This window comes from Erinaceus europaeus, chromosome 2, assembly GCF_950295315.1.
Source record: "Erinaceus europaeus chromosome 2, mEriEur2.1, whole genome shotgun sequence".
Classification (NCBI taxonomy): Eukaryota; Metazoa; Chordata; class Mammalia; order Eulipotyphla; family Erinaceidae; genus Erinaceus; species Erinaceus europaeus.
Window position 1 is genome coordinate 82,602,574 of NC_080163.1, and position 25,907 is coordinate 82,628,480.

The 25,907-nt window shown below is 41.0% G+C and overlaps 1 protein-coding gene across 1 annotated transcript in view; it reads left to right on the forward strand.

The window, feature by feature from the left end:
• Positions 1-25,907, forward strand: part of PDGFRL (platelet derived growth factor receptor like) — a 55,111-nt gene that overhangs the window by 17,380 nt on the left and 11,824 nt on the right. Inside the window, exon 3 of the mRNA XM_007516300.3 lies at positions 25,549-25,700. Within this exon, the coding sequence (XP_007516362.2) occupies positions 25,549-25,700 (152 nt within the window). The remainder of the gene's footprint in view (positions 1-25,548; positions 25,701-25,907) is intronic.

Below are 25,907 nucleotides of genomic sequence, written 5' to 3' on the forward strand. Positions count from 1 at the left end.
GGTGATTGCTTGGAACAATTAATTCTTACCACGGTTTACATAAATCAGAGAATAGTACTCAGACAATGTAGCTTCTCATATAGAGGATTCAAGAAAGTTTGTGCCTCTCTTAACATTGTGCATACTTTCATTTAAATGATCAACTTTATATAATTGGGGTCTGTATACATCTTCCTCCATGTGAGCATAAGCCTCTTGAGGGTAGATACCATGTCTAGTTCATCGGATTCCTAGTGCTTAAAACAGTGGCTGACATACTAGAACTCAGAAAATACTATTTAGATTCCCCAGGGGTTTAGTTATCATATCAGATGTGAATTCTTAATCACTCAATCCATTCATTCAACATTCATGGTTCATTTCACTGTATGTATCAGGAAGAGGGTAATAGAAGGATAGGAATGTATTTATTATTTGGGGTATTACAACACTGTCCCCTTATCTCAGAGCCTATTTCTGGGCCTCCTGGGGCCATTAGTCATTTGACACTTCTCCCACTTTTTAAAATCTTTTTAGTCTTTTTAAAAATTATCTTTTTTATTGGATAGAGACAATCAGAAATCAAGAGGTTAGGGAGCAATAGAGAAGGAGGAAGAGACAAAAAAAGAGAGAGAAAGAGAAAGAAAGAGAGAGAGATAGAGAGAAAGGAAGGAAGGAAGGAAGGAAGGAAGGAAGGAAGGAAGGAAGGAAGGAAGGGAGAAAGACACCTGCAGCACTGCTTCACCACCACTCCCAAAACTTTCCTCTTGCAGGTGGGGACCAGGGGCTTGAACCATGTCCTTGTGCATTATAACATGTGCACTCAACCAGGTGCACCACCACCCAGCCTGTCCCTTTTTATTAGTTATCTAATATTTATTTACAAAATTGTAAGATAATAGATGTATAATTCCACACCACTCCAATTACCAGAGTTCTGTGTCCTCATCCCCTCTACTGGAAACTGAAGTAGTTCTCCCAAGGTTACAGATATGGGTTGATTTGATATCTATATCTCTATATCTCTATATCTATCTATATTTTCCCCATTCTTTTCTACAGCCCTGCCTTCACTTCCTTTTTAAGTTACATCTACAACTATTTTTACTGCCAAGTATCTTTCCTTTTTTCCTCTCCTCTCTCCCAGATAAGAGAAACAGTGCCTGACTACTTCTGGTGTTTTCCAGATTTGCCTCCCTTTCAGTGATGGTACAAAAACAAAATTCCTGGAGACAGATGCTTCAGGTTATGGTGGAATTGGGGTTCAGAGCCCTATAGTTAATTTGTCCTAACATTTCTCCCTCTCTGGGAAGATGGATTAAAAAGTTTTGGGGAGTGCAGAAGATGGAAGTTCTGGCTTCTGTAATTGCTTCTCCACTGGACATAGATATTGGCAGGTTGATCCATATTCCCAGCCTGTTTCTATCTTTTCCTAATAGGGTAGGGGTCTGGAGAGGTGAGGTTCCAGGACATATTGTTGAGGTCATCTGCCCAGGGAGGTCAGGATGGAATCATAGTAGCATCTGTAACTTGTTGACTGAAAAGCAGTAAGATATAAAGCAGGACAAGAATGTTTAATAAATAACAACCAAAAAGTGGGAATAGGACAGATGAGAATAGGAACCTTAGGATGTAGAGAGGTTAGAAAGTCTATTTTTAGATATGTTCCATCCTTTTTCTCCTCTATGCTTCCAGTCTCATCCATCTTCACTTCTCATTTTAGATTACAGGATCTGTCACTTGTACCTAAATCTTGAACTCACCATAAGTAAATGTTTTGTTTCCCATTTTCCCTTCATTCTCACTTGGAATTTCCATTTTCTTTTATTTATTTGGATAGAGACAGAAATTGAGAGGGAAGAGGGAGATGCAACAGGTGTGTGTGGGGGGATAAAAACACTTGCAGCACTGCTTCACCTTCACCATTCATGAAGTGAGGGCTTGAACCTGTACATAGTAATATGTGCATGCAATCAGGTTGCGGGGGCAAAGCAACCTTCCTGCACTTGTGGAAATGTAAATTGGTCCGACCCCTGGGGAGAACATTCTGGAGAACACTCAGAAGGCTAGAAGTAGATCTACCCAATGACCCTGCAATTCCTCTCCTCAGATTATAACCTAAGAAATCGAACACATCCACCCGCAAAGATCTGTGTATACCTATGCTCATAGCAGCACAATTTGTAATAGCCAAAACCTGGAAGCAACCAGGTGTCCAACAACAGATGAGTAGTTGAGAAAGTCGTGGTATATATACACAATGAAGTACTACTCATCTATTAAAAATCATGAATTCACCTTCTTCACCTCATCTTGGATGGAGTTTAAAGGAATCATGTTAAGTGAGATAAGCTAGAAAGATAAGGATGAATATGGGATGATCTCACTCATAGACAGAAGTTGAAAAATAAGAACAGAAGGGAAAACACAAAGCAGAACTTGGACTGAGTTTGGTGTATTACACCAAAGTAATAAATAGACTCTGGGGTTGGGGAGAGTGTACAGGTCCTGGAACATGATGTCGGAGGAGGACCTAGGTGGGGAGTCAGTGTGTTATGCAGAAAACTGAGAAATGTTACACATATACCAACTGCTGTATTTTACTATTAACTGTAGACCATTCATTCCCCCCCCTATAAAGAAAAGAAAAATAAAAAATACAATGCTGACCACTGTCTGCACACAATCTACTGTATTTACTGAAGAGTCTGTTATGGGGTTGTGTGGTGGTGCACCTGGTTGAGTGCATATGTTACAGTGCACAAGAACCCAGGTTCAAGCTCCCAGTCCCCACCTGCAGGGGGAATACTTTTTAAAATCTTTTAAAAAAAATTTTTTAAAGAATTTATTTGTTTATTCATGAGAAAGATAGGAGGAGAGAAAGAACCAGACATCACTCTGGTACATGTTCTGCCGGGGATCGAACTCAAGACCTCATGGTTGAAAATCCAATGCTTTATCCACTGTGCCACCTCCCGGACCACAGGGGGAAATCTTTGTGAGTAGTGAAGCAGGACTGCAGATGTCTCTCTTTCTCTCTCCTTCTCTGTCTCCCCTTACCCTCTTGGTTTCTGGCTGTCTCTATCCAATAAAGATAATTTTAAAAAATTAAAAAATATATATCTAAAAAGGAACAGATATTTATTCAAAAAAAAGAGTGAGTTGCTAGGGTTCATATATGATCTAGGACATCAGCTTCCTGATTGCTGTAAAGTGCCAGTGCCTGTGAGTTGGGTTTTGAATGACAGGTGGACTGCTTCAGACTCTTGGAGGTTAATCTGAATGTCATTTCACATGTGTCAACTCATAACTTATCCTTAATCCAAACCATAGGGTTAATTTCTGTAGAACATACTGTTTATCAGTGACTAGCATTCATGAGTCATCCCCAGTCAGATGACTCTTGAATTCAGTACTCTGGCTGCTGTGAGCAGCTTCTTGTATACTGTTAGGAGCTAGTGTTCTGTAGAGTACATCTGTTTCTTCCACAGTGTACACTCAAAATTCAGGGGTATTCTCCCCTTCTCTTGTCTCTGCCACAGCACCCAACTCATACTTTCTGGATCCAGACACACATTTAGCTTCATTAGTAGACTCTCTTGGTCAATGTCCAGCTCTACAATCTGCTCCACTAGTATTTCCCCCCTTCTCAAAGGCAGTTTGAGGCTCTTCTCCCTAGTCCTATTTACCTCCTTCTCTTCCCAGGTAGCATAAGGGAGGGTTGGAATAAAATTAATTCCCAAGTACAGAATAAAAATCCTCAGAACCACAGAAATTCTGTAAATACTTGCATTTCTTTCACACTCCTAAGAGTTGCATTTTAGGATGAACTTTAATCTATCAATCATAGATTCTGGGACAAAGCACAACCAAACAACTCTCAACACCTTAAGTGTGATACCTGGCTTTTGAATTTTCTTTAGGTTCACAGTTCATCCTCTTCCCCATGTAGGTCCCAAGAAAACTGGCAGAAAAAGTACATCTGTACATGTGAACATTATGTTATCTCTGCTGCACAGAATACGGCAGGTCTTGCTGACCACCATGCCATGGTTTTTGTGGAATTGGGGAAATACTTGAAAGGTTTATATATCCCTTCCTACATGAAGGCAGACTGATTTTAGTTATCAGAATCCTGTGTTAGAATCTTTCCATAGTGGTCCATGAGGTGGCACAGTGGCTAAGGTAATAGACTCTCAAGCCTGAGGTCCTGAGTTCAATCCTGGCAGCAGTAGCACATGTACCAGAGTGATGTCTGGTTCTTTCTTTCTCTCTCTCTCTCTCTCTCTCTCTCTCTCTCCTTTCTCATAAATAAATAAATAAATAAAAATTTTTTAAAAGAATATTTCCATAGCTGAAGGGGACCTTTAGGACTTTTTTTTTTTTTTTTTAAAACAAATGAGGAAATGGGAAAACTTGGGTGGTAATAGCTGGTCCAGAAAAAAAAAAAAAAAGTAACAACTGGTGAGTTGTAGGTTGAATCTTAAACCTGACCACCTTATTTCCAACCTAGAACCTAGTAATTACTCAGCTAGCTATTCTGTGGTGTGGATGCAGGCATAGTTTAAACTGAGGAAGAACACCCCTGGCTTAGTGAAAGTGGTAGCTTCATGGAAGAGAGATTTGTTATCTTGCTGTTTTTACTCATTAGTTACTAGACTAATCTGATTTCTAGTGGTGATTCAAATCTGATATAGAAAAGATAACACATTTCCGTAGAGGTACATTCGTTTCTTACTAAGATAGCTTTGACTTAAATGTAGTTGAGATTTTACACTGGTTGTGTTGAGTCTTCAAACATCAAAATGTTAAAATGTTACATTGGGCTTCTTAGAAAGCAAAGCACTGTCTGAGGACTAGTTGTACATGATCTTTTGTGGTGCTTCCTTCTCAGCAGCAGCAGACTTAGGTGATAAGAAAGACCACTAGATGGCAGGTTTCAGCCATGTTACAATTCTCTTTCACCAGGAAAAGAAACATTTCAAATGACTGACTTGGTAAAGTAATTGCACATTTGTACATATGGTTCTTTCATCCTTCTAGGTAGGTTACTCAGTGATCATAGTTTCAAGGTATGTTTTAAAAAATATAATATTCAGTTCCCTGACAAAATTTTAAAGTGTGTTGCATGTGTCAGTTTATGCACCATAAAGTTTAACCCATCAACAGTTGAGAGTTCTGCTGTCTCTCCCTCTGGAAACTTTGATCACTTCACTTGCTATTAGGTCAACAAGATGCTGTACGGGAGTCTGGCGGCAGCTAATGGGTTAAGCGCACGTGGCGTAAAGTGCAAGGACCCGTGTAAGGATCCAGGTTCAAGCCCCCGGCTCCCCACCTTCAGTGGAGTCGCTTCACAAGCGGTGAAACAGGTTTGCAGGTGTCTATCTTTCTCTCCCCCTCTGTGTCTTCCCCTCTTCTCTCCATTTCTCTCTGTCCTATACAACACAACAACAATAATAACTACAACAATAAAACAACAAGGGCAACAAAAGGCAATGAATAAATATTTATTAAAAAAAAAAAACAAGATGCTGTATTTTCAGGTGCTGAAACTGATTTAATTCCAGACTCAGTCCATCTCAGCTCATATAGGTTTCTATTCAGTTCTTTTAAGATCAGAAACAGAAGGAGCCTTAAAGGATGAAAAAATGCCTACAGCAATAGGCAGGGGGAAAGTATAATACTTGGAATATTGAAGGTATGTGTATTTGTTGTTGGTGTAGTAAAGAGAAGATGGGGTTTCTTAAAGTGGTGGAGGGGGAAATTCTACCTGGAAGGTAAATAGAAGTCAGAGAGGGGTGTGTGTGTGTGTGTGTGTGTGTGTGTGTGTGTGTGTGTGTGTGTGTGTTGCTTGTTAGTCATTAGTCTTGTTGGAGAATCTAGAGTCCAATATAATACCAATTATGAACCACCAAATGTATACCTTTATAAAAAGATAAATATAGCAACTGCAGAGGGATAAATGCTACAGTGAGAGGGTTATTAACTCTTCAGCCTCTTCAGGAGAAAGAACAACTGCATTTCCCAGTCTCAGGTTTCCCTTTTTCTCTCCATGAGCCCCTTTACCCTCAAATGAGGGTCTACATATATTTTATTTGGGCCTAATATCTTTACAGAAATGTTTAAAAGTTATTTTAATTTTAGTTATAAATAAAAATTAGTGTATTCAATAAGTATATCTTGGACCATCTTATCAATTCCCCATGGGTAATTAACACTATCTAATTCAATCTTCTCTGAAAACATTTCTCTTTTCAGTCTCATCGTAATACACCTCCAGAGTTCTGACTAGAGAAATTTCTGCCACAGTGTTAAGTCAAGGAAGAAAACAAGAAGAAACTTAGAATAGATGACCTAGAAAATGGCTTAAATATAAACCAACACTGGCCAAGGACGGGGAGATACTGGAGGTTCTGACCTATGTCAGAGTAGTAAAAATAACCTGGATTGGTGTGGTAATAAGCCCCTGCTCCCTTGAAAGTCAGCCTTTCAGTATGTTTCAGTGGTATTTGGTGAGATGTTAGCATTTTCAGTTAAGAATTATGAACTGGAAGGAGTACGTGGAGTACAGGAGATCTCTGTGAGAGATGGTTCCTTTGAAAACAATAAAACATCGTGAGAGAAGGAAGGTCATCTGGGTTTTCATTCGGCTGTGTTTGGCAGCCTTATACTCCACCCACAGACAATACAAACTAGAGGGTGGGCCAAGGACGCAGACAGTTGGTACCAGGCCAGTTAATCCAGTTAATGCTTTCCTATGTTCTGCTAGAGAATGGTCTGGGGACATTTAAAAAAAAAAAATGAGGAAAATGCTAAGAAGTGATGATTACCTTTCTTTATAAACAGAAGAATCCCACTGCTGATAAAATATCTGCACAGACTTGGTTAAATACTATAGCTTATATTCGCTTTCACTTGGAGAAGTTTGTTTTCTCCTGAATAAATTCTGTTCAGGAAATTAAATTTCATTTTTTTAGATGTTTAGAGAACATAACATTTACCTTTTTTATTAGTATTTATTTTCCCTTTTATTGCCCTTTTTTTTTATTATTGTAGTTATTGTTGTAGGATAGAGCAGAGAGAAATGGAGAGAGGAGGGGAAGACAGAGAGGGGGGAGAGAAAGACAGACACCTACAGACTTGCTTCACCGCCAGTGAAGTGACGCCCCTGCAGGTGGGAAGCCAGGGCTCGAACTGGGATCTTTATGCTGGTCCTAGCGCTTTGTGCCATGTGTACTTAACCCACTGCACTACAGCCCGACCCCCATCATTTACCATTTTAACCATTCTTATATGTGTGGTTCAGTGGCAGTACACCCCCATTGTTTTGCAACTTGTCTTTTTAATTCAAACTTACTTTCCTTCAAAACTCCTTTCACTTTATTTTCTGAGCCCTGGCACTCTCTTTTGTCTTCTTGCTTACCTGGAGGTGACTCTTGGTCCAGTTTGTAGTAGGAAATTGAAAGCATGTGCTGAAGCCAAAACCTGGAACTCATCTACAAAAGAATTTCTATCTCAGAACCTCTGCAACCCACAACAACCCTGGATCCATACTCCCAGAGAGATAGAGAATGGGAATGCTGTCAGGGGAGGGGATGGGATATGGAGATCGGGTTATGGGAATTGTGCGGAATTGTACCCCTATTATTCTATGGTTTTGTTAATGTTTCCTTTCTTAAATAAAAAAATTAAAATAAAATAAAAAATAAATAAATAAAAATAACGTACTGAGCCATGAAGGTAGAGTGTTCTCTCTGCAGACTTAATGGCACCAAGTCCAGTACTCCAACATATCCCCAGGGACAGATAGGTGGGGGTGACAGGATACAAGACTTCTCTGGGTGGACTAGATGTTCTGACTGCATTCAGGTTGCAGAAAAACAGCTCTTTTCCTCTCAGGACATGGGTGGGGGAGGGCAATAATAGAACTAGTCTCATTGTGTTGTTCTCAGGATAGAATGAGGTCATGCAAATAAAGTACTTTGCTCAGAGTAAGCCATCCATCCCTATAAAGATAAATTATTTTTATTCACAGAACTGTACCAAAACAGTTACATCACAAGAAAGTAGCCAGCCAGTTTTGTTTTGTTGAGTTTTGATTTTTTTTAATTGTTTTAGGTGTGTCTCAGTCTCATACAAACTCTAAATGTTCATGATTCTTTGGAATACTCTGGAATACTCACTGATACTCAACCCACTGTCCTGAGGTCTAAGACTCATCTATCTTCAGTCAAGTAGTCATGGAGGTGGGAAAATGGAATGAAACACAGTATATAGTTACAGAGGAAATATTTTCTGCAAACTCCTCTTTAAAGTGATTCTCTTGGAGGAGAGTACATGCCTTGCGAAGTATGAAGCCCTAGATTTGGTACCCAGTTCACAGAGAAAAATAAAATGCATAAATAAAAATAATATTTTACTAACCAGAACATTCACTTCCTTGGGCACTCTGGTAAGTCCTGGTTTGATTTTCCCAGGTGTGTTGTATAACATCAAAGCATACTAAGGTTATTATCATAAAGTCAAGTTGATCCATCACAGCAAACATACTATAGAGATATCACAAAAATATTTTTATTCAATAACTCTGACAAGTAATTTTGTATACATTTAAAGTATATAGTGTTTATTACTTTGATACATTATATATTATATAATTGTTGATTTAATATTTATCATCTTACATAATTATAGTTAAATATTCACTATATAGTGCATTGTAGCTCTATAACTTATTTACAACTTACTTTAAATTTGTGCCTTTACATTCCCTCACTCTTAATCATCTCCCTATCTCTTGGTAAACATAATTTTACTCTCTCTCTCTCTCTCTCTTTCTAACAAGTTTAGGACTGTAAAATTTTTTAGATCCCCATATAAAGGAAATCATACAGTACTTGTCTTTCATTATTAGACTTCCTACATTTAGCATAGTATATTCAAGATTCATCTATGTTGTTGCAAACAGAAAAATATCTTTCCTTCTCCTCGTTTACATTCTTGTGTAATATTCTACTGTATATATGTCTGTATCAGTCATCTTTTAAATCTGTTTATCTGTTGTTGGGCATCTGGATTATTTCCATATCTTGGCTATTGAGAATAATGCTTCCATATACATGGACATGTAGATAGGTTATCAAAATCCTGTTTTCATTTTCTCTGTTGGTAGATCTGCTTTTTTCTTTTTTTTAAGGATCTACCATCTGCTTTCTGTGTGACTGAGCCAATTTAAAATTACTACCAACATTTGTGTTTCTTTTTTTATTCTTTTTAAAAATTAATTTATTTATTTCCTTTTTGTTGCCCTTGTTTTTATTGTTGTTGTAGTTATTATTGTTGTTGATGTTGTCGTTGTTGGATAGGACAGAGAAATGGAGAGAGGAAGGGAAGACAGAGAGGGGGAAAGACACCTGCAGACCTGCTTCATCACCTGTGAAGCGATTCCCCTGCAGGTAGGGAGCCGGGGGCTGGAACCTGGATCCTCACGCCAGTCCTTGCGCGTTGTGCCATGTATGCTTAACCCGCTGGGCTACTGCCCGACTTCCTCTTGTTTTTCAATACAACCTTGCCAGCACTTTTCTCTTATCTTCTTGATGACGTATGTTCTTTTTAAAAAAGTTATCTATTTATTTTCCCTTTTGTTGCCCTCCCTTTTTATTGTACTAGTTATTATTGTTGTCGACCTTGTTAGATAGGACAGAGAGAAATGGAGAGAGGAGAAGACAGAGAGGGGGAGAGAAAGATGGACACCTGCAGACCTGCTTCACCGCTTGTGAAGTGATGCCCCTGCAAGTGGGAAACCAGGGGCTCTAACCCGGGTCCTATCGCCAGTCCTTGCGTTTCGCGCCACGTGCGCTTAACCCGCTGTGCTACAGCCCAACTCCTGTTGACAGATGTTCTAACAGGTGTAAGGTAATATCAGACTAATTTATACGTGTATTTCCCTGATGATTTAGTGATGTTGAGCACCTTTACATGTATCTGTTGGCTATTTTGATATCCTCTTTGGACACAAATATCTGTTTAGTTCTTCTGTAAACTTCTGAATAGGACTTTGATATATCAAAGATATTCTCCCAATTGTTAATTATTTTCTGGTAGACGCTTTTAAGTTTGGTGTACTTCAGTTTCTTGATATTTGCTTTTATGGTTCTGGTATTTTTTCATTATTGTCGTATGTGTGTGTGTGTTTTAAAAATGACCTATTGCCATGCCAGGAAATATTTTACTCAATAGAATATGCACCTTTCTGTGATAATAGCCCGATTCAAGCCACATCAGAGCATTACGGATGCCGCTATGGGAGCTCTATAAATTTTTTCCTTCTCTCTTCTTTTCTCAAAATAATGAAAACCTCAGTCACTGAAGACTACTCAGTAGTAGTATAGCATCTGTGTGAGACCCTGGGTTCATTCCCTTAGTGAAAGAAACACCCAACTCATTATGAAGGTCAATACTGAGGTGCTTCTTTTCCACATCTTTTTTTTCTTTAGAATTTCATTAGCTCAGGTTTTCTGCCTAAGTTTTATTTCTTATTTATTTTTTATTTGTTATTAATAGTATATTACAAAATTGTAAGATTACAATATATAGTTCCACACTACTCCTAACCCACCACCAAAGTTCTGTATCCCCACCCCCAAAGATATATATGGTAGTTCTTATAAGTCTTACATAAGTTTGCTTCCTTCAGTTATGTTGTTGTTTGGCCAATTCATGTGAATCAGATCTCCAGATTCCACAGATGAGTGAAACCACCAAACTATCACAGTATAGAATAGCACATTAAAAAAAAAAAGTGAACTGTCAGCTGTTTGTGGGATCAGCTCCCTTAATAGTAACATTCATTCACAAAGCTTGCTGTAGGTAGGAGGTGAGAAGTCACTGCTCTCTGGATTCTGTCTTGAACCTCAGGTGTCAGCTCCTGACCTATATTCCCAACCTGTTCACTCTTCCTTGAGCTCTCAGAATTCTTTCATCTCCCTTGATTTGGTGTTTCACTGCTCAGACCCCTTGTTCAGATTACCTTTTGGACTCCGTCCTGGCTTCAGCCTTAGATTCTGCCTTTCAGAGAATTTTTACTGTCTCGATTCTTCCTCCTAACCTTAAACTCCCAGGTTCAATCTGTTGCCTCACTTGCTTTGGAAAGAAGGTACAATAGTGTAAGCTCATCCTTATCAGTAACAATACAGCTTTTCTTTCTTTCTTTCTTTTTTTTTTTTTATGAAGTTGACTTAGTAGTTGAACAAGATAGGAGGATGGGTACCAACCAAAATGAAGATAGAGAATATGCCTTCATGCATTTATTTACAAGGGAGGCTCATAAATAGCAAAAGGTGTGACATCAGCTGGTGTGAATTCTGGGGGCGGTGGAAGAGGGATGGAGGTCGCAAATCCCCCAAAAATGCTGGTCATGTGACTACAGGAGACATGTCAGAGTTTGAAAAAAATGTGTTGAGCTGAGTGGAGAGTGGCAGAGTTACTAAGTCTAATTTATACAGAAAGACAATCTAACTATTAAGATGGCTCACCTGCATACTGTGCCTGCTATGCATACATGCATGATTCAAATTGGAGCTTGACCTCCACCGCTGGAAGAAGCTTTAGTGCTGCAGTGTCTTTCCCTCTGTCTCTATCTGAGAAAAATTCAGTAAAGCCCCAATGGTGTCTAAAAAAAAGGTGTGTGTGTGTGGGGGGGGGTGGCGCACTGGGTTAAGTGCACACAGTGCAAAGTGCAAGGACCAGTGCAAGGATCCTGGTTCAAGCCCCTGGCTCCCCACCTGTGTGTGTGTGTGGGGGGGGGTAGTAGCTTCACAAAGGGTGAAGCAGGTCTGCAAGTGTTTATCTTTCTCTCCCCCTCTCTATCTTCTCCATCTCTCTCAATTTCTCTCTGTTCTATCGGGAACAACAAAACAAAACAAAAAGAAAAAATGGCTGCCAGGAACAGTGGATTTACAGTGCAGGCACTGAGAACTAGCAATAATCCTGAAGGCAAAAGAAGAAGAGGAAAGGGAAGAAGGAAGCTGCGTGGTGGTGTACCTTGTTGAGTATACAAGGACCTGGGCTCAAACTTCCGCCCCCGCCTCCCAGCAGAGGAGAAACTTCAGGAGTGGTGAAACGGGGCTGCAGGTATCTTTCTCACTCTCCCCATCTCAATTTCTTTCCATCCTATATGGCCACTGGTAATAGTGAAGTCATTGTTCAGGGATAGTGATAACTGTGATTATCAATCACCAATTATAACTCTGGTGGCAATAAACTTTAAAAAATAGAAAAGAGAAAAGAAAATCTACCAAATCAGAAACAGAGGGGAGTGGTCTTGACTACAATTATGAACTAGTGGAATAAATGATATAAATAAATATGTATTTTTATATACATACTATATATAAAAATAGAGCAGCAGTACACACAAGTGTCAGTGTGGGGATTTGCAGGAAGGTGTATGGACTAGACAGGAAAAATGACTAACTGAGTGACTGACTAATTACACAAGAGGCAGGAATATGGGACTTGAAGATAAGATGGAGAGATGCGGAATAAAGAGTCAGAAAATAGGAAAGCATAAAACTTTCCCCAGGGATCACTTTTCTATTCAGCTTCAGGAACCACAGATGTGGCCTACACAAGATTAGGCAAGACCTATAGTCAGTCATTCAGAAGCTTTCTGAAGTTTGCTTCTTTTTTTTTTTTTTTTTTTTTTTTTTGTAAACGCAAACTACCCTTGGAGCTACTTTCCAGCATACTTCTATTCATTATATCAAGAAAGAAATTCCTTTTGTATAAGTTTCTGATACTTGCTGAGATTTACCCCCAAGTGGTATTAGTATGAGTCACCACCTTAAAAATGTCTTTAAAACACAACATAGGTTGTGTCTTTGTTCACTGTGATTCATTGTGCAAGGTACAAATAAGTCCCAGCTCCACAGCCTCTGCATTCACTGTTATAAGTTGGCCATAATACACTTGCTATGGCTGGATGCCAACCCATTAGTAACCCACAGCTTGTTTTCTTACCAAGGGTGATGAAAGCTTACCCCATTGTCTTCCTCCTTCACTTCTAGAGGCTGTTCTTTCCTGACATGTGCTCATCAGCTAAGCAGAGCTGGGTGGCTTTTTTGTTTGTTTTGTTTTGTTTTTAAGTTCACAGGTTTTTATTATACCACATTTTTTCTTTATTGGGGAATTAATGGCTTACAGTTGACAGTAAATACAGTAGTTTGTACATGTGTAGCATTTCTCAGTTTTCCACATAACAATTTAAGCCCCCTTTGGGTCCTCCTCCACCATCTTGTTCCAAGACCTGAACCCTCCCCCACTACATCCCAGAGTCTTTTAGTTTAGTGCAATACACCAACTCCATTCCGAGTTCTACTTTGCGTTTTCCCTTCTGTTCTTATTTCTCAACTTCTGTCTATGAGTGAGATTATTTCATATTCATCTTTTTCTTTCTGGCTTATCTCACTTCACATGATTCCTTCAAAGAGCTGGGTTTTGTTATTTTTTATTGCCAACAGAGAACTATTGATGCACTTATTCTACATAGTGAGGTAAGCCAGACCTTCCACCTTCTTCTGCACCTCATAAAGAATTTTGGTCCATACTCCCAGACAGATAAAGGATAAGGAAGTTTCCAATGGAAGGGATGGGACATGAAATTCTGGTGGCGGGAATTGTATGGAATTATACCCCTGTTATCTTACAGTCTTGTTAATCATTATTAAATCACTAATAGCAATTTAAAAAATTAAAAAATAATTACCAGAAATACAATGATGGGAACTGTTAACATCAATAGCCTCTAACTCAGTTAGTTATATACACATGGTTGCCAATTTTGAAAGATGATCACAGGGCAGGGAGGTGGCAGACCTGGTTGAGCACCTGAGGTACAAAGCGCAAGGACTCAGTTTCGAGCCCTGGTCCCCACCTGCAGGGGGAAAGCTTTGCAAGTGGTAAAGTAGTGCTGCAAGTGTCTCTCTGACTCTCTCCCTCCCTATCTCCCCCTGCCCTCTCAATATTTGGCTGTCTCTATCCAATAAATAAAGATAATAAAAATTTTTTTAAAAAAAGAAAGCTGATCACCACATTTATGTGACAATAATCCATTTTCAATTTGAAAATGGATTCCAGAAGAATTTTTTCTTTTATTTTTAAATTTTTTTATTTAAGAAAGGATTAGTGAACAAAAGCATAAGGTAGGAGGGGTACAACTCCACACAATTCCCACCACCCAATCCCCATAACCCACCCCCTCCCATGGTAGCTTTCCCATTCTCTATCCCTCTGGGAGCATGGACCCAGGGTCGTTGAGGGTTGCAGAAGGTAGAAGGTCTGGCTTCTGTAATTGCTTCCCCGCTGAACATGGACGTTGACTGGTCGGTCCATACCCCCAGTCTGCCTCTCTCTTTCCCTAGTAGGGTGTGTCTCTGGGGAAACTGAGCTCCAGGACACATTGGTGGGGTCTTCAATCCAGGGAAGCCTAGCCAGCATCCTGGTGGCATCCAGAAGAATTTAAAGACGGGTGCTGTCTTTGTTGATCTCACAGCAGCCTATGACACGGTCTGGCACTGTGGTCTCCTAGTCAAGATATCAAGATGCCTGCCTCCATGGGTGGCCAACACTATATCGTTTCTTCTCCAAAACAGAAGATTCCGGGTGCATCTGGGTGACAAGTCTAGCAGATGGAGACCTGTCTCAAGTGGCCACCCCCAGGGCTCTGTTCTGGCTCCTACGCTATTTAATATTTACATCAATGACCTCCCAGAAACTTCTTCAAGGAAGTTCATCTACGCCGATGACATCTGCTGTGCAACTCAGGCATCCAAGTTCGACATCCTCGAGGAAACACTCACGAAAGACATGTCTCTGATATCTGATTACTGTAAAAAATGGCGACTAATCCCTAGCACTGCAAAAAACGGTATCATCTGTTTTCCATCTACACCATGCCTCGGCCTCGCGTGAGCTTAATGTGCAGCTTGGCGATATGAGAATCCGGCATGAAGCCCAGCCAGTCTATCTTGGCGTTACTCTCGATCGCACTCTGTCATTTCACAAACATCTCATAAAAACTGCAGCAAAGGTGGGCACGAGGAATAACATCATTGCAAGACTGGCCAGCTCCTCATGGGGCGTGAGCGCTTCCACACTACGATCATCATCTCTGGCATTATGCTATTCCACTGCAGAATACTGTGCCCCAGTATGGTTCTGTAGCCCCCATGTCCACTTGGTCGATTCCAAATTATATTCCTCCATGAGGATCATTTCTGGAACCATCCCTTCCACCCCGGTTCCATGGCTGCCAGTTCTTAGCAACATCACCCCGCCAGATATTCGTCGGGATGCGGCATCATCTAAGTTCATTTCCCACGTCTACGCTCGACCGGACCTGCCAATATACGCGGATATCTTCGCCCACCCTGTCCAACGCTTGATGTCTCGTCACCCAATCTGGTCCCCTACGCCTACACTGAACTTCTCTGTTCCAGTCTCTTGGAAACAGAGTTGGCAGTCAGCTGAGGTCAAGAACAAACACCTCATCACAGACCCCTGCAGGCGTCAACCCGGCTTTGACCTAGCACGTTATGATTGGGCCCTCCTCAGTCGCTATCGAACAGGCCATGGCCGGTGCGCCGCTATGTTCCATCGCTGGGGAGCCAGAGACGACCCGAATTGCCCCTGCGGCTACAGACAGACTATGACCCACATAGTCAATGTCTGCCACCTCTCCAGATTCAAAGGAGGTCTCGAAACTTTACATCAGGCTCAACCTGACGCTGTTGACTGGCTACGGAAGAAGGGCAAACGCTAGAAGAAGAATGTGACAATAATGATCTAGTTATCATTTCTTTGTTGTTGTTTTAAATTTTGTTTATATTTATTTATTTTCCCTTTTGTTGCCCTTGTTTTTTATTATTGTTGTAGTTATTATTGTTGTTGTTACTGATGTCGTTGTTGGATAGGACAGAAAGAAATGGAGAGAGGAGGGGAAGAGAGAGGGGGGGAGAGAAAGATAGACACCTGCAGACCTGCTTCACTGCCTGTGAAGCGACTCCCCTGCAGGTGGGGAGCCGGGGGGTCAAACTAGGATCCTTGCACTGGTCCTTGCATTTCGCGCCATGTGCACTGAACCTGTTGTGCTACCACCCTAGTTATCACTTCTATGAGTTTCTTTCTATAGTGAGTATATAGTTGCTAAGCCATATCTTACTATCTCCTATATATTTTCTTTAAGCTACTCATTTGGTCATGATTTGGTTGTGTTCAGAATGACAGACAAATGTTTCCTTTCATTGGTTCAGTGGGAATTAAGCCAGATTCTGTTTCCCAGGATTCCCCAGGGATTCCACTCCCAGCTCTGACTCCAATTGATGGTGTGACCTTGGGAGATGTAAGATGTGGGATAGAACTAGATGATCTCTATGGTTCCTTCTGGTTCTTATCATTTAATTCATTACATAACACAGAAGACAATGGTTAAGAATCACTGTGTAAATTATTTCAGCTCAGTTTCCATCATTGAACTATTTTCTGTAATGGTTGCCTATACAGCATGGGGACAGAGCAAGATTCAGAGTGATTCAGGCTAGTGTAACATATAGTTGTTGGTTTTTTGTTTTGTTTTGTTTTGTAAAGTGACATGGATCCTAGAGATTATCATGCCTGGCTTTGACATGTGTTGTCAAAGGGATATTTTTTTTAGAATTTGGGAAATCTCTGAGGGAGGAAGAGAAATTTTTCCATTGTAAAGCAGTCATCTGCAGTGGTAAGAGAAGCAAAATAAACAAAGATTTTTAACAGGCTTAAAGAGATGGAATGAGAAGAGAAAGAGGTCATTCCAGTACAATGGTTAGAGTTCATGGTAAATATCAAAGAATGAACCTAACAGACATGAGATCTTGGCAAGTACATCATACATGTGACCTCCTGTAGTAGAACTGAATAATACATATTATGATTTCTTTTCGCATAGAATGGGAGAATCCAGCAAGTTTAAAGTCAGAAATAGTATATTTACATATTTCACATATATAAATACAAAATGCCATTGAGCGGGCCAGGCAGCGGTGCACTCAGTAGAGTGTGCATGTTAATGTGTGCAAGGACCAGGGTTTGAGCCCTGGCTTCCACCTGCAGTGGGGAGGTTTCACGAGTGGTAGAATAGGGTTGCAGATGTCTTTCTCTCTCTCTCCTTCTCTATTTCTAGCTCCTTTCTAAATTTTTCTCTGCCTCTATGCAAAATATATATAAATAAAATATTTTTTTTAAATGCCATTGAGGTGGAAATATTGGAGCTATATTGCAGGAATTTGGGGCAGATCCTTGACTAGTAATCAGATAGAAAAATGGACCCAAAGAGAGACAAATTATTTCAGTTTAACTTTTGATATTGGAATTGCATTCATGTCAAAGTTCCAGAGTTCACATATTTCTCTCCCAGGTATTTATATGTATTTTTCCCACTTTTAGTATTTTGTTTTGCCTCTAGGCTGTGGCTCAGCACTGGCCTGATGATAACTTCACCATTCTTGGTTACCTTTTTTTTTTTTTTTTCTGATAGAGACTATGAAAAGTGGGAAGGGGGGAATAAGATACACAATGGTCTCTAAGTTTAGACACTATACTCCTGGAGACCGGGCAGTGGCGCACCCAGTTAAACACACATACTATTAGAGGCAAGGATTTGTGCAAGGATCAGGGTTCGAGCCCAAGCTCCCCATCTGCAGCAGGAATTCAGATGCTCCACAAATGATAAAGCAGGTCTACAGGTGTCTTATCTTTCTCTCCCTCTATCTCCCCCTCCCTTCTCAGTTTCTCTCTGTCCTATCAAATGAAAAGGAAAATAAGAAAAGAAAATAGACTCCCTCTTCTTTGTGTCATCCCTTGACATAGCCCTTTCTTCCCAAAGGGAATAAATTGGACCTCATTCAGGAAGCCTTTGCCTCCACTGATGGGAAGATATGGTGTTGGTAAAGACCATGAGAACCTATACACCTAAATTTTGATCAAACTTTCTTTTTTTTTTTTTTTGCCTCCAGGGTTATTGCTGGAGCTTGGTGCCTGCACTACGAATCCACTGCTCCTGGTGGATATTTTTCATATATATATATATAATATATATAGTACTAGATAGGTCAGAGAGAAATTGAGAGGGAGAGAGAAAGATAGACACCTGCAGACCTGCTTTACCACTTGTGAAGTGACCCCTCCCTGCAGGTAGGGAGCAGGGGCTTGGAACCAGGATTCTTGTTCAGGTCCTTGAGCTTCATACTATGTGCACTTAACCCAGTGCACTACTGCATGGCACAGAACAAACTTTCTTTGAAACTTGGACTTGTCCATCACCAAACTCACAATAGAACATGCCTGAGCTATTTCAGAATGAAAACACCTGAGACGAGGTGACGTACCGATATGTTCAGAGCTGCCTCCAGTTAATGTAAATACTGCTTATCTTAATTATACTTTTTTTTGGCACTTTGCAACAACTATATTTGCTCTGTTCAAACTTTATATTATATTTGCTGCTCTGTCCCTAGGGATTTTAAATGGTTACAGGGAAATGTTGGGATCCTTCGTGGACCCTCTCCTCAGTCAGACCTGGTCGGCTAACTCTCTCTATTGCACACCAGAGGTGGGGGCCAAAGAGGTCTAAGCAGAGGGCAGCAGGGGAGAGTGCGTTGGGATCTATTTCTGGAGACCGCAGCAAGAGATGGAATCAGAATTCACCCAGGCTACCATCGCTGGAATAGTACGTTTATTTTGCAGCAGAGCAGAGTTTTTAAAAGGCTGTAGGGGAAAGGAGAGGTCTGTTAAGGGATACCATATATGGTCAAGACAGAAACGGTGAGGGTCTTTCCAGTATAACCCTTGGGTAAACGGTGGAGCCAGTTTGGGGAATAAGGAAGTGAAACCACCAGTTAGCAGTGAGTCCCTGCTCGAAGGAGGCTTACAGGGGGGCTGGGACCTGTTCAGCAGGTTCTCTCTTGCTCAACCCATAGAGGTGAAAAAGTCCCTGGGGAGACTGAAAGAAAGCCTTTACCTCCCAGGCATCCAGGGGTCCCCCACCCCCACGGCCTGTGCCACACTCAACTTCAGCAAGGCCCCACCGGAAAAGTGAAGAAGTCTTAGGAGTGAAGAAATTATCTTGGGGGAGTTGGATGGCGGCACACCTGATTGAGCACACATGTTAGAAAGTGCAAGGACCAGGGCTCAAGCCCCTGGTACCCACTTTCAGGGAGAAAGCTTCATGAGTGGTGAAGCAGGGCTGCATTTGTCTCTCTCCTCTATTTTCCCCTTTCCTCTCAATTTCTGGCTGTCTCTATCCAATAATTAAAGATAAGAAGAAAAGAAAGAAACAAACAAACAAACAAAAGGAAATGAGAAAAAGAAAAAAAAAAGGGAAAGAAAGAAATGAAAGAAGGAAGGAAGGAAGGAAGGAAGGAAGGAAGGAAGGAAGGGGAATCATCTTAGAGGAGTATCTCCTGGGCAGTGCTCTTGGGAGCTCCACTAAGCCTCCTCTCTATTTCATCATACAGACTCTGCCCCTAGTGACCCACAGCAGCCTGCTGCCTGGACAATGAGGACATTTGTAGAAATGGGTGTTTTAAATCCAGGCTTTTAAATTGCAATCCTGCTAAATAATTAGTTTCCTGTTTTTAATTATTTGCATATGAGAGGGGGTGGAAATATTCAGAAAGTTTTCCAGTGTATTTCCTTCCTTCCACCCCCAATCCTGCTAAAGATAAATGTTGCTAAGGACTTATTCTGATGCAGTCTCCGCCCCCAGGTTTTTCTATGCTCCGCTAAATCCTAGAGTGCCCCCTTTCAACCAATCCTGGCTCCGCCCCCAGGTTTTTCTATGCCCCGCTAAATCCTAGAGTGCCCCCTTTCAACCAATCCTGGCCCTACACGTCACCCCTGGTTGTCGCCCAATAAAAAGCCCCCTCACCCCTCCCTTCTCTCTCTCTGGGCTCTCGGCTCTCCCTCTCTGAGGTCTCGCTCCCTGCTCTCCCCCCGTGGTCGGCCATTGCTGGCTGGCTCCACGTGGTCTGAACCAAACCTCCCCCCCCCCATCCTATAATAAAGATTTGTGTACCCCTTTGCTCTGGACGTCCGCTCTCTTCTCCGCGGTGCAGCCCGACACCAGACCACCTCAACAACAGACAAAACCTCCAGATTTCGTGGTAGTGGTGGTGTTCTTTCCAAGTGAGAAATGTGCCCATGAAATGAGTAGGAATGGCATGCTTGATACATTTACAATTACTGCTGATTTTGTACCTCTGTTTTAAACTCCACAGAGAATGTAGTTAGAGGGGCTGGGTGGTGCTGCACCTGGTTGAGCGCATATGTCACAATGCGTAAGGACACAGGTTCTAGCCCCAGGCCCCCACCTGCAGGGGGAAAGCCTTGAGAGTGGTGAAGCAAGTCTGCAGGTGTCTCTCTCCCTCTCTATCTCCCCGTCCCCTCTCAATTTCTGACTGTCTCTATCCAACAAATAAATAAATAAAGATAATTAAAAAGAATTTAAAAACGAAGAGAGAAAATGTAGAATATTGCAGTTCACACAGGAAGATTTCTACCTTCAATTTCTCTTCAACATTCTACTTACTGTATGCTGAAATCCATCTCCAAGCTCCCAACTGAATGTCTTTGGAGGTTGCTAAAGTTTTCCATTCTGCAGAGAGAAAGAGAGAAAGACAAAGACAGACAGAAAGAGAGAGAGAGAGAGAAAGAGGCTGAGAGATATCATGAATCTCTCTTAAAAGTATCTGATGTTTCTGAACCTCAAAACCTTGAATGTTTTGATGATCCTCTTTCCAAGTTTGGTTCTAATTTATCTTCAACCTTCTTCACTTTCTCTTCCACACTTTCTTGAGCTCGAACATTCTTTTAGATCCTACTCACTGTCCCAAATACAAATCTTTTTTTTTTTTTTTTTTTTTTTTTTTTTTTTTTTACCCACTGCACCACCGCCCGACCCCCTAAAGGGACAATTTTTAAAATGATACTTTGCTGGGAATACTGTGAGAACCAGGTTGAGTGTGGTGAGGCTTATCCCTTTGAAAAATGGGGAACTGAGGAAACGAATCTCTCTGTCAGACTTCCTCTTGCTAAGGTTGAGCTGGGGAGAAAGTACCGGCCTCAATACAAATCTAGAGCTATTTTATCTCCTGTGTGTTGGCCTACATTTTTCCAACTACATTTGTCCATTAAGAAATCCAAACTTTGGGGGAGTCGGGCGGTAGGTAGTGCAGTGGGTTAAGTGCAGGTGGCGCAAAGCACAAGGACCAGCGTAAGGATCCGGGTTCCAGCCCCCGGCTCCCCACCTGCAGGGGAGTCGCTTCACAGGCGGTGAAGCAGGTCTGCAGGTGTCTATCTCTCCCCCCTCTGTCTTCCCCTCCTCTCTCCATTTCTCTCTGTTCTATCCAATAACAACCACATCAATAACAACAATAATAACTACAACAACAATAAAAAAGACAACAAGGGCAACAAAAGGGAAAATAAATAAATAAATAAAATTTAAAAAGAAATCCAAAATTCAGTGACTCACGTTTGAGCCCAGACTCTAAAGCTCAATGAGTAGGCCCATCACTTCCCATCTCCCAAATATAGGGTGGTCCTTCTTGCTATTCTTAATCTGTGGCTCTTATCCCCCTCCCACTGTATCCTTCTGTAACTGATGTACTAAACCCCCAACCACTGAGTGCTTTCCACCCACTTTGTGCCAGAACAAAAGCACACCAGGATGCTCCAGCACCATGGTGCTTGTCATTTCCTGAACAATAGTGCTCACGCCTCTCAACTCCCTTGCTGTTCTGTCTTCTGCCTCCACTTTTCAGAGTCCAGTTTTTCTCACCTCCTCCTCAAACCTCCAACTTCTTTGATTTATTGTGATGATTTCTTTAGTAACTCTGGACTTTGTGTGTGTATTATGTCTCCTTAATTATACTGCAATACTTTAAAGTTCACATGTTCCCCCACCCCCACTCCTCTGGCCCTGCTACTCCAAGTGCTGTATATCCACTGTCATTGTTGTAATAATAGTTCCAGTAACTACTGTAATTTGCAATTATGTGATTAATATATAAATAGGATAATGCAATGAATCAGGATTTATTAGCATTTCTTATTTAATGGATGGATATTCGGCACATATTAACATGACTCACAGAAGACTTGTTCAGTTATTCTCCACTTGATGCATTTCAGAAAAGTCACTTCTGAGACTCATTTTCCTCATCTGTGATGCTGGGGACTAAATGTCTGCTTTTCAAGTTTCTTCCCAGTTCCAACATTATAATTCAACTAGGTTTTAGTCACTTGTTTCTAAGAATTATTTATTGTGTGTAGTCTGCACAGATTTGTTGCTTAGAGACTAGAAAACAAAAATGGCCTAAAATGATTTTCTTACCATTGGTTACAACAACAAGAAGCTGAGGTTATCTGAGGGATAGAGAACAAAGGAATCAATTACCTTACTAGGAGAACGTGGGGAGATTCCCAAGAGTTGATTCTAATTAGAAGTTTCCTAAAGGAAGGAAGGTTGTCATTCAGTTTAAAGGAGGCAGTTGATTATAGAGGCACCTCTTAGAAGATTGGCGGGATAAGTAATTATTGAGCAGGGCAACAATTCAGGACCAACCAACCAAACATTTTGCTATGTGTTAAACTGAAACTGGGACTTTGTTGATGTTGCTATAATGTTTGTTGTTGTTATAATGTTTGTTGTTGTTTGTTTTTTGCTTCCAGGGTTATTGCTGGGGCTGGGTGCCAGCACTATGAATCCACTGCTCCTGATAGCCGTTTTTTTCCCCCCATTTTTATTGAATAGGACAGAATGAAACTGAGAGACAAAGGGGAGGTAGAATAAAAGATACCTGCAGACCTGCTCACTGCTTGTGAAGCACCCTCCTCCCTTGCAGGTGGAGAGCTGGGGGCTCCATTCTGGATCTTTGCGTTTCTTACATACTATGTGAGCTTAACCAGGTGCAACATGCCCCCCTATGTTGCTATAATATTTAACATGAAAATCTCTTCTTGGTCCAAGAAGGATGACAGAGGACCTAGTGGAGGTTGTATTGTTATATGGGAAACTGGGGAATGTTATGCAAGTACAAACTATTGTATTTACTGTTGAATGTAAAACATTTATTCCCCAATAAATAAATAAATAATAAATAAAAGGAAAAAAAAAGAAAATCTCAATTATACCAGGAAAGGATCTAGCACTCAGAGAGGTGAAATATTTGGACACTGGCACACATCCTCAAAATAATTTATTCTGGCATTTCTTCATACTAACGTTCATAAACCACAGAGGAGCATCTGTTCCAAGGATGATACAGCTAGATTCTTAACACACTATAGTACACGTACCATAAAATAGGCAAATGCTAGTTTTTAGTAAATATGTCTCTACTCATTTCAAAAAGGGACAGAAATAGCTGACAAATATATTCACCGTGCAACAAGATATAATTACAATAAACCATGCCAGAGCAGTATCTCTCATAAGAAAATCAATCTTTTAAAAATACAGGGGGTGGGGCCAGGTGGTGGTGCACTCTGGTTAGAGCCCCTGGATCCCAACTGCAGGGAAAAAGCTCTGTGAGTGATAAAACAGAGCTGCAGGTGTCTCTCTGTTTCTCTCCCTCTCTAACTCCCCCTTCCCTCTCAATGTTTGACTGTCTCTATCCAATAAATAAAGATGATTTAAAAAAATTTTAAATACAGGAGGCTAAAACTTTGAGAAAATAAAGATGGAAATCAAAAGGTGGAGTCAGAGAAATGGGTACCCAAGGCTTCATGTACTTTACCAGAGGTGGGCTGCAAAACTGGGAGGCAACATCTTAGCAAACAATGCATTTTCCCTTAAGGAAAGTTTTTATTTATTTATTTATTTTTATTTTATTTTTATTTTTTGCCTCCAGGGTTATTGCTGGGGCTTGGTGCCTATACCACGAATCCACTGCTCCTGGAAGCTATTTCCCCCCCTTTTTGTTGCCCTTGTTTGTTGTTGTTGTTATTATTGTTGTTGTTGTTGTTGTTGGAGAAGACAGAGGAGGGAAAAGAAAGATAAACACCTGCAGACCTGCCTCACCGCCTGTGAAGCGACCCCCCTGCAGGTGGGGAGCCAGGGGCTTGAACCGGGATTCTTAACACCAATCCTTGTACTTCGGGCCATGTGCGCTTAACCCGTTGCGCTACTGCCCGACCCCTGGAAAGTTTTTCTTTTTAATAATGTAGCATTTTGAGATATATCAAGTTTATGTTCAAAGATGTATCCTCAACAAGGGCAACAAAAGGGAAAATAAATAAATATTTAAAAAAAGATGTATCCTTATTGATCAAAGCAATGCTGTATTCTGAATAATGCTGTGTGCTTTCATTAATGCTGTTTAAATGGACATATTCTAAACTAAAGCTAAAAGCAAAGCATCCATCCATGGTTTTTTGGGCTGAACTTCTTTTTTTTAATACTTTTTAAAAATATTTATTTATTTATTTACTTTCCCTTTTGTTGCCCTTGTTGTTTTTTATTGCTCTTGTAGTTATTGTTGTTGTTATTGATGTCGTTGTTGTTGGATAGGACAGAGAGAAATGGAGAGAGGAGGGGAAGGGAGACAGAGAGGGGGAGAGAAAGAGAGATACCTGCAGACCGGCTTCACCGCTTGTGAAGTGACCCCCTCTGCAGGTGGGGAGCCCGGGGCTCAAACCGGGATCCTTACGCAGGTCCTTGCACTTCGGGCCACACGCACTTAACCTGCTGTGCTACCGCCTGGCTCCCTCGGCTGAATTTCTGTGGCTTTATTGCTAACATGTCAGTGATCTTATTTTACTTAAGGAAATCGCAGTTGAGGCTGAGGAGAATTTCCTGTCTTTGGAAATCTTAACTGTCATTTATTATTTCCATAATTGTCATTTATTATAGGTCTGCAGGTATCTCTCTGTCCTCTCTCCTTTCTTTAAAAACTTTCATCAGAGAGGACACTCTACCCCAAGTCACTGAGGAATTATAATGGAGTGTCGGAAAAGTCATGAAATATTTTTCTTTTTACTTTTTCTTCCTTCCTTCCTTCCTTCCTTCCTTCCTTCCTTCCTTCTTTCCTTCCTTCCTTCCTTTTTTTTTCTCCAAGCTGGGCTCCAGGCACCACTGGGGCTTGGTGCCTGCATTACGAATCCACTGCTCCTGGCAGCTATATTTTTCCATCCCATCCCCAATTTTACTAGATAATACAGAGAGAAATTAAGAGAAAAGGGGAGAGAAAAAGAGGGAGAGAGACAGAGAGACCCCTGCAGTCCTGCTTTACCACTTGTGAAACTTTCCCCCTGCATGTGGGGAATGGGGCTCCATCCCTGGTCCTTGCACTTAGTACTCTGTGAGCTTAATTGGTTGCGCCACTGCCTGGCCCCCTGAAATATTTTTTCTATGCAAAACTGCATCATGACTTTTCCTGACAACCCAATATGTAAGCTCAGTGGGGAAGGGGTGATGGTTATAAAGTTCTTGGCCCAGTCATGACCTACTTTTGCACTCATTTCTTTCACTGACAGTGTGAAGCAGCATGCACGCTATGGTCAGCTGACTCTGGTCAACTCCACTGCCGCTGACACAGGTGAATTCAGTTGCTGGGGACAGCTCTGTGAAGGTTACATCTGCAAAAAGGACGAGGCAAAAACAGGTTCCACTTATATTTTCTTTACAGGTAAATGCTTTGTGCAGCAGTAAGGGTCTTTATATGCCTAATCTTGGTCCTCATGAAAAGTTCCCAAAATGCTGAATAGCAAAGGATGATGAGAATAGATGTATTCATTATTTGGCCTTCACTCACACCACAAATCAGTGAATTAAATTAATTACTGTACTTTACTTGTTATAGCCTCAGAAACCACTCCCCAGGGCAAATACTAAT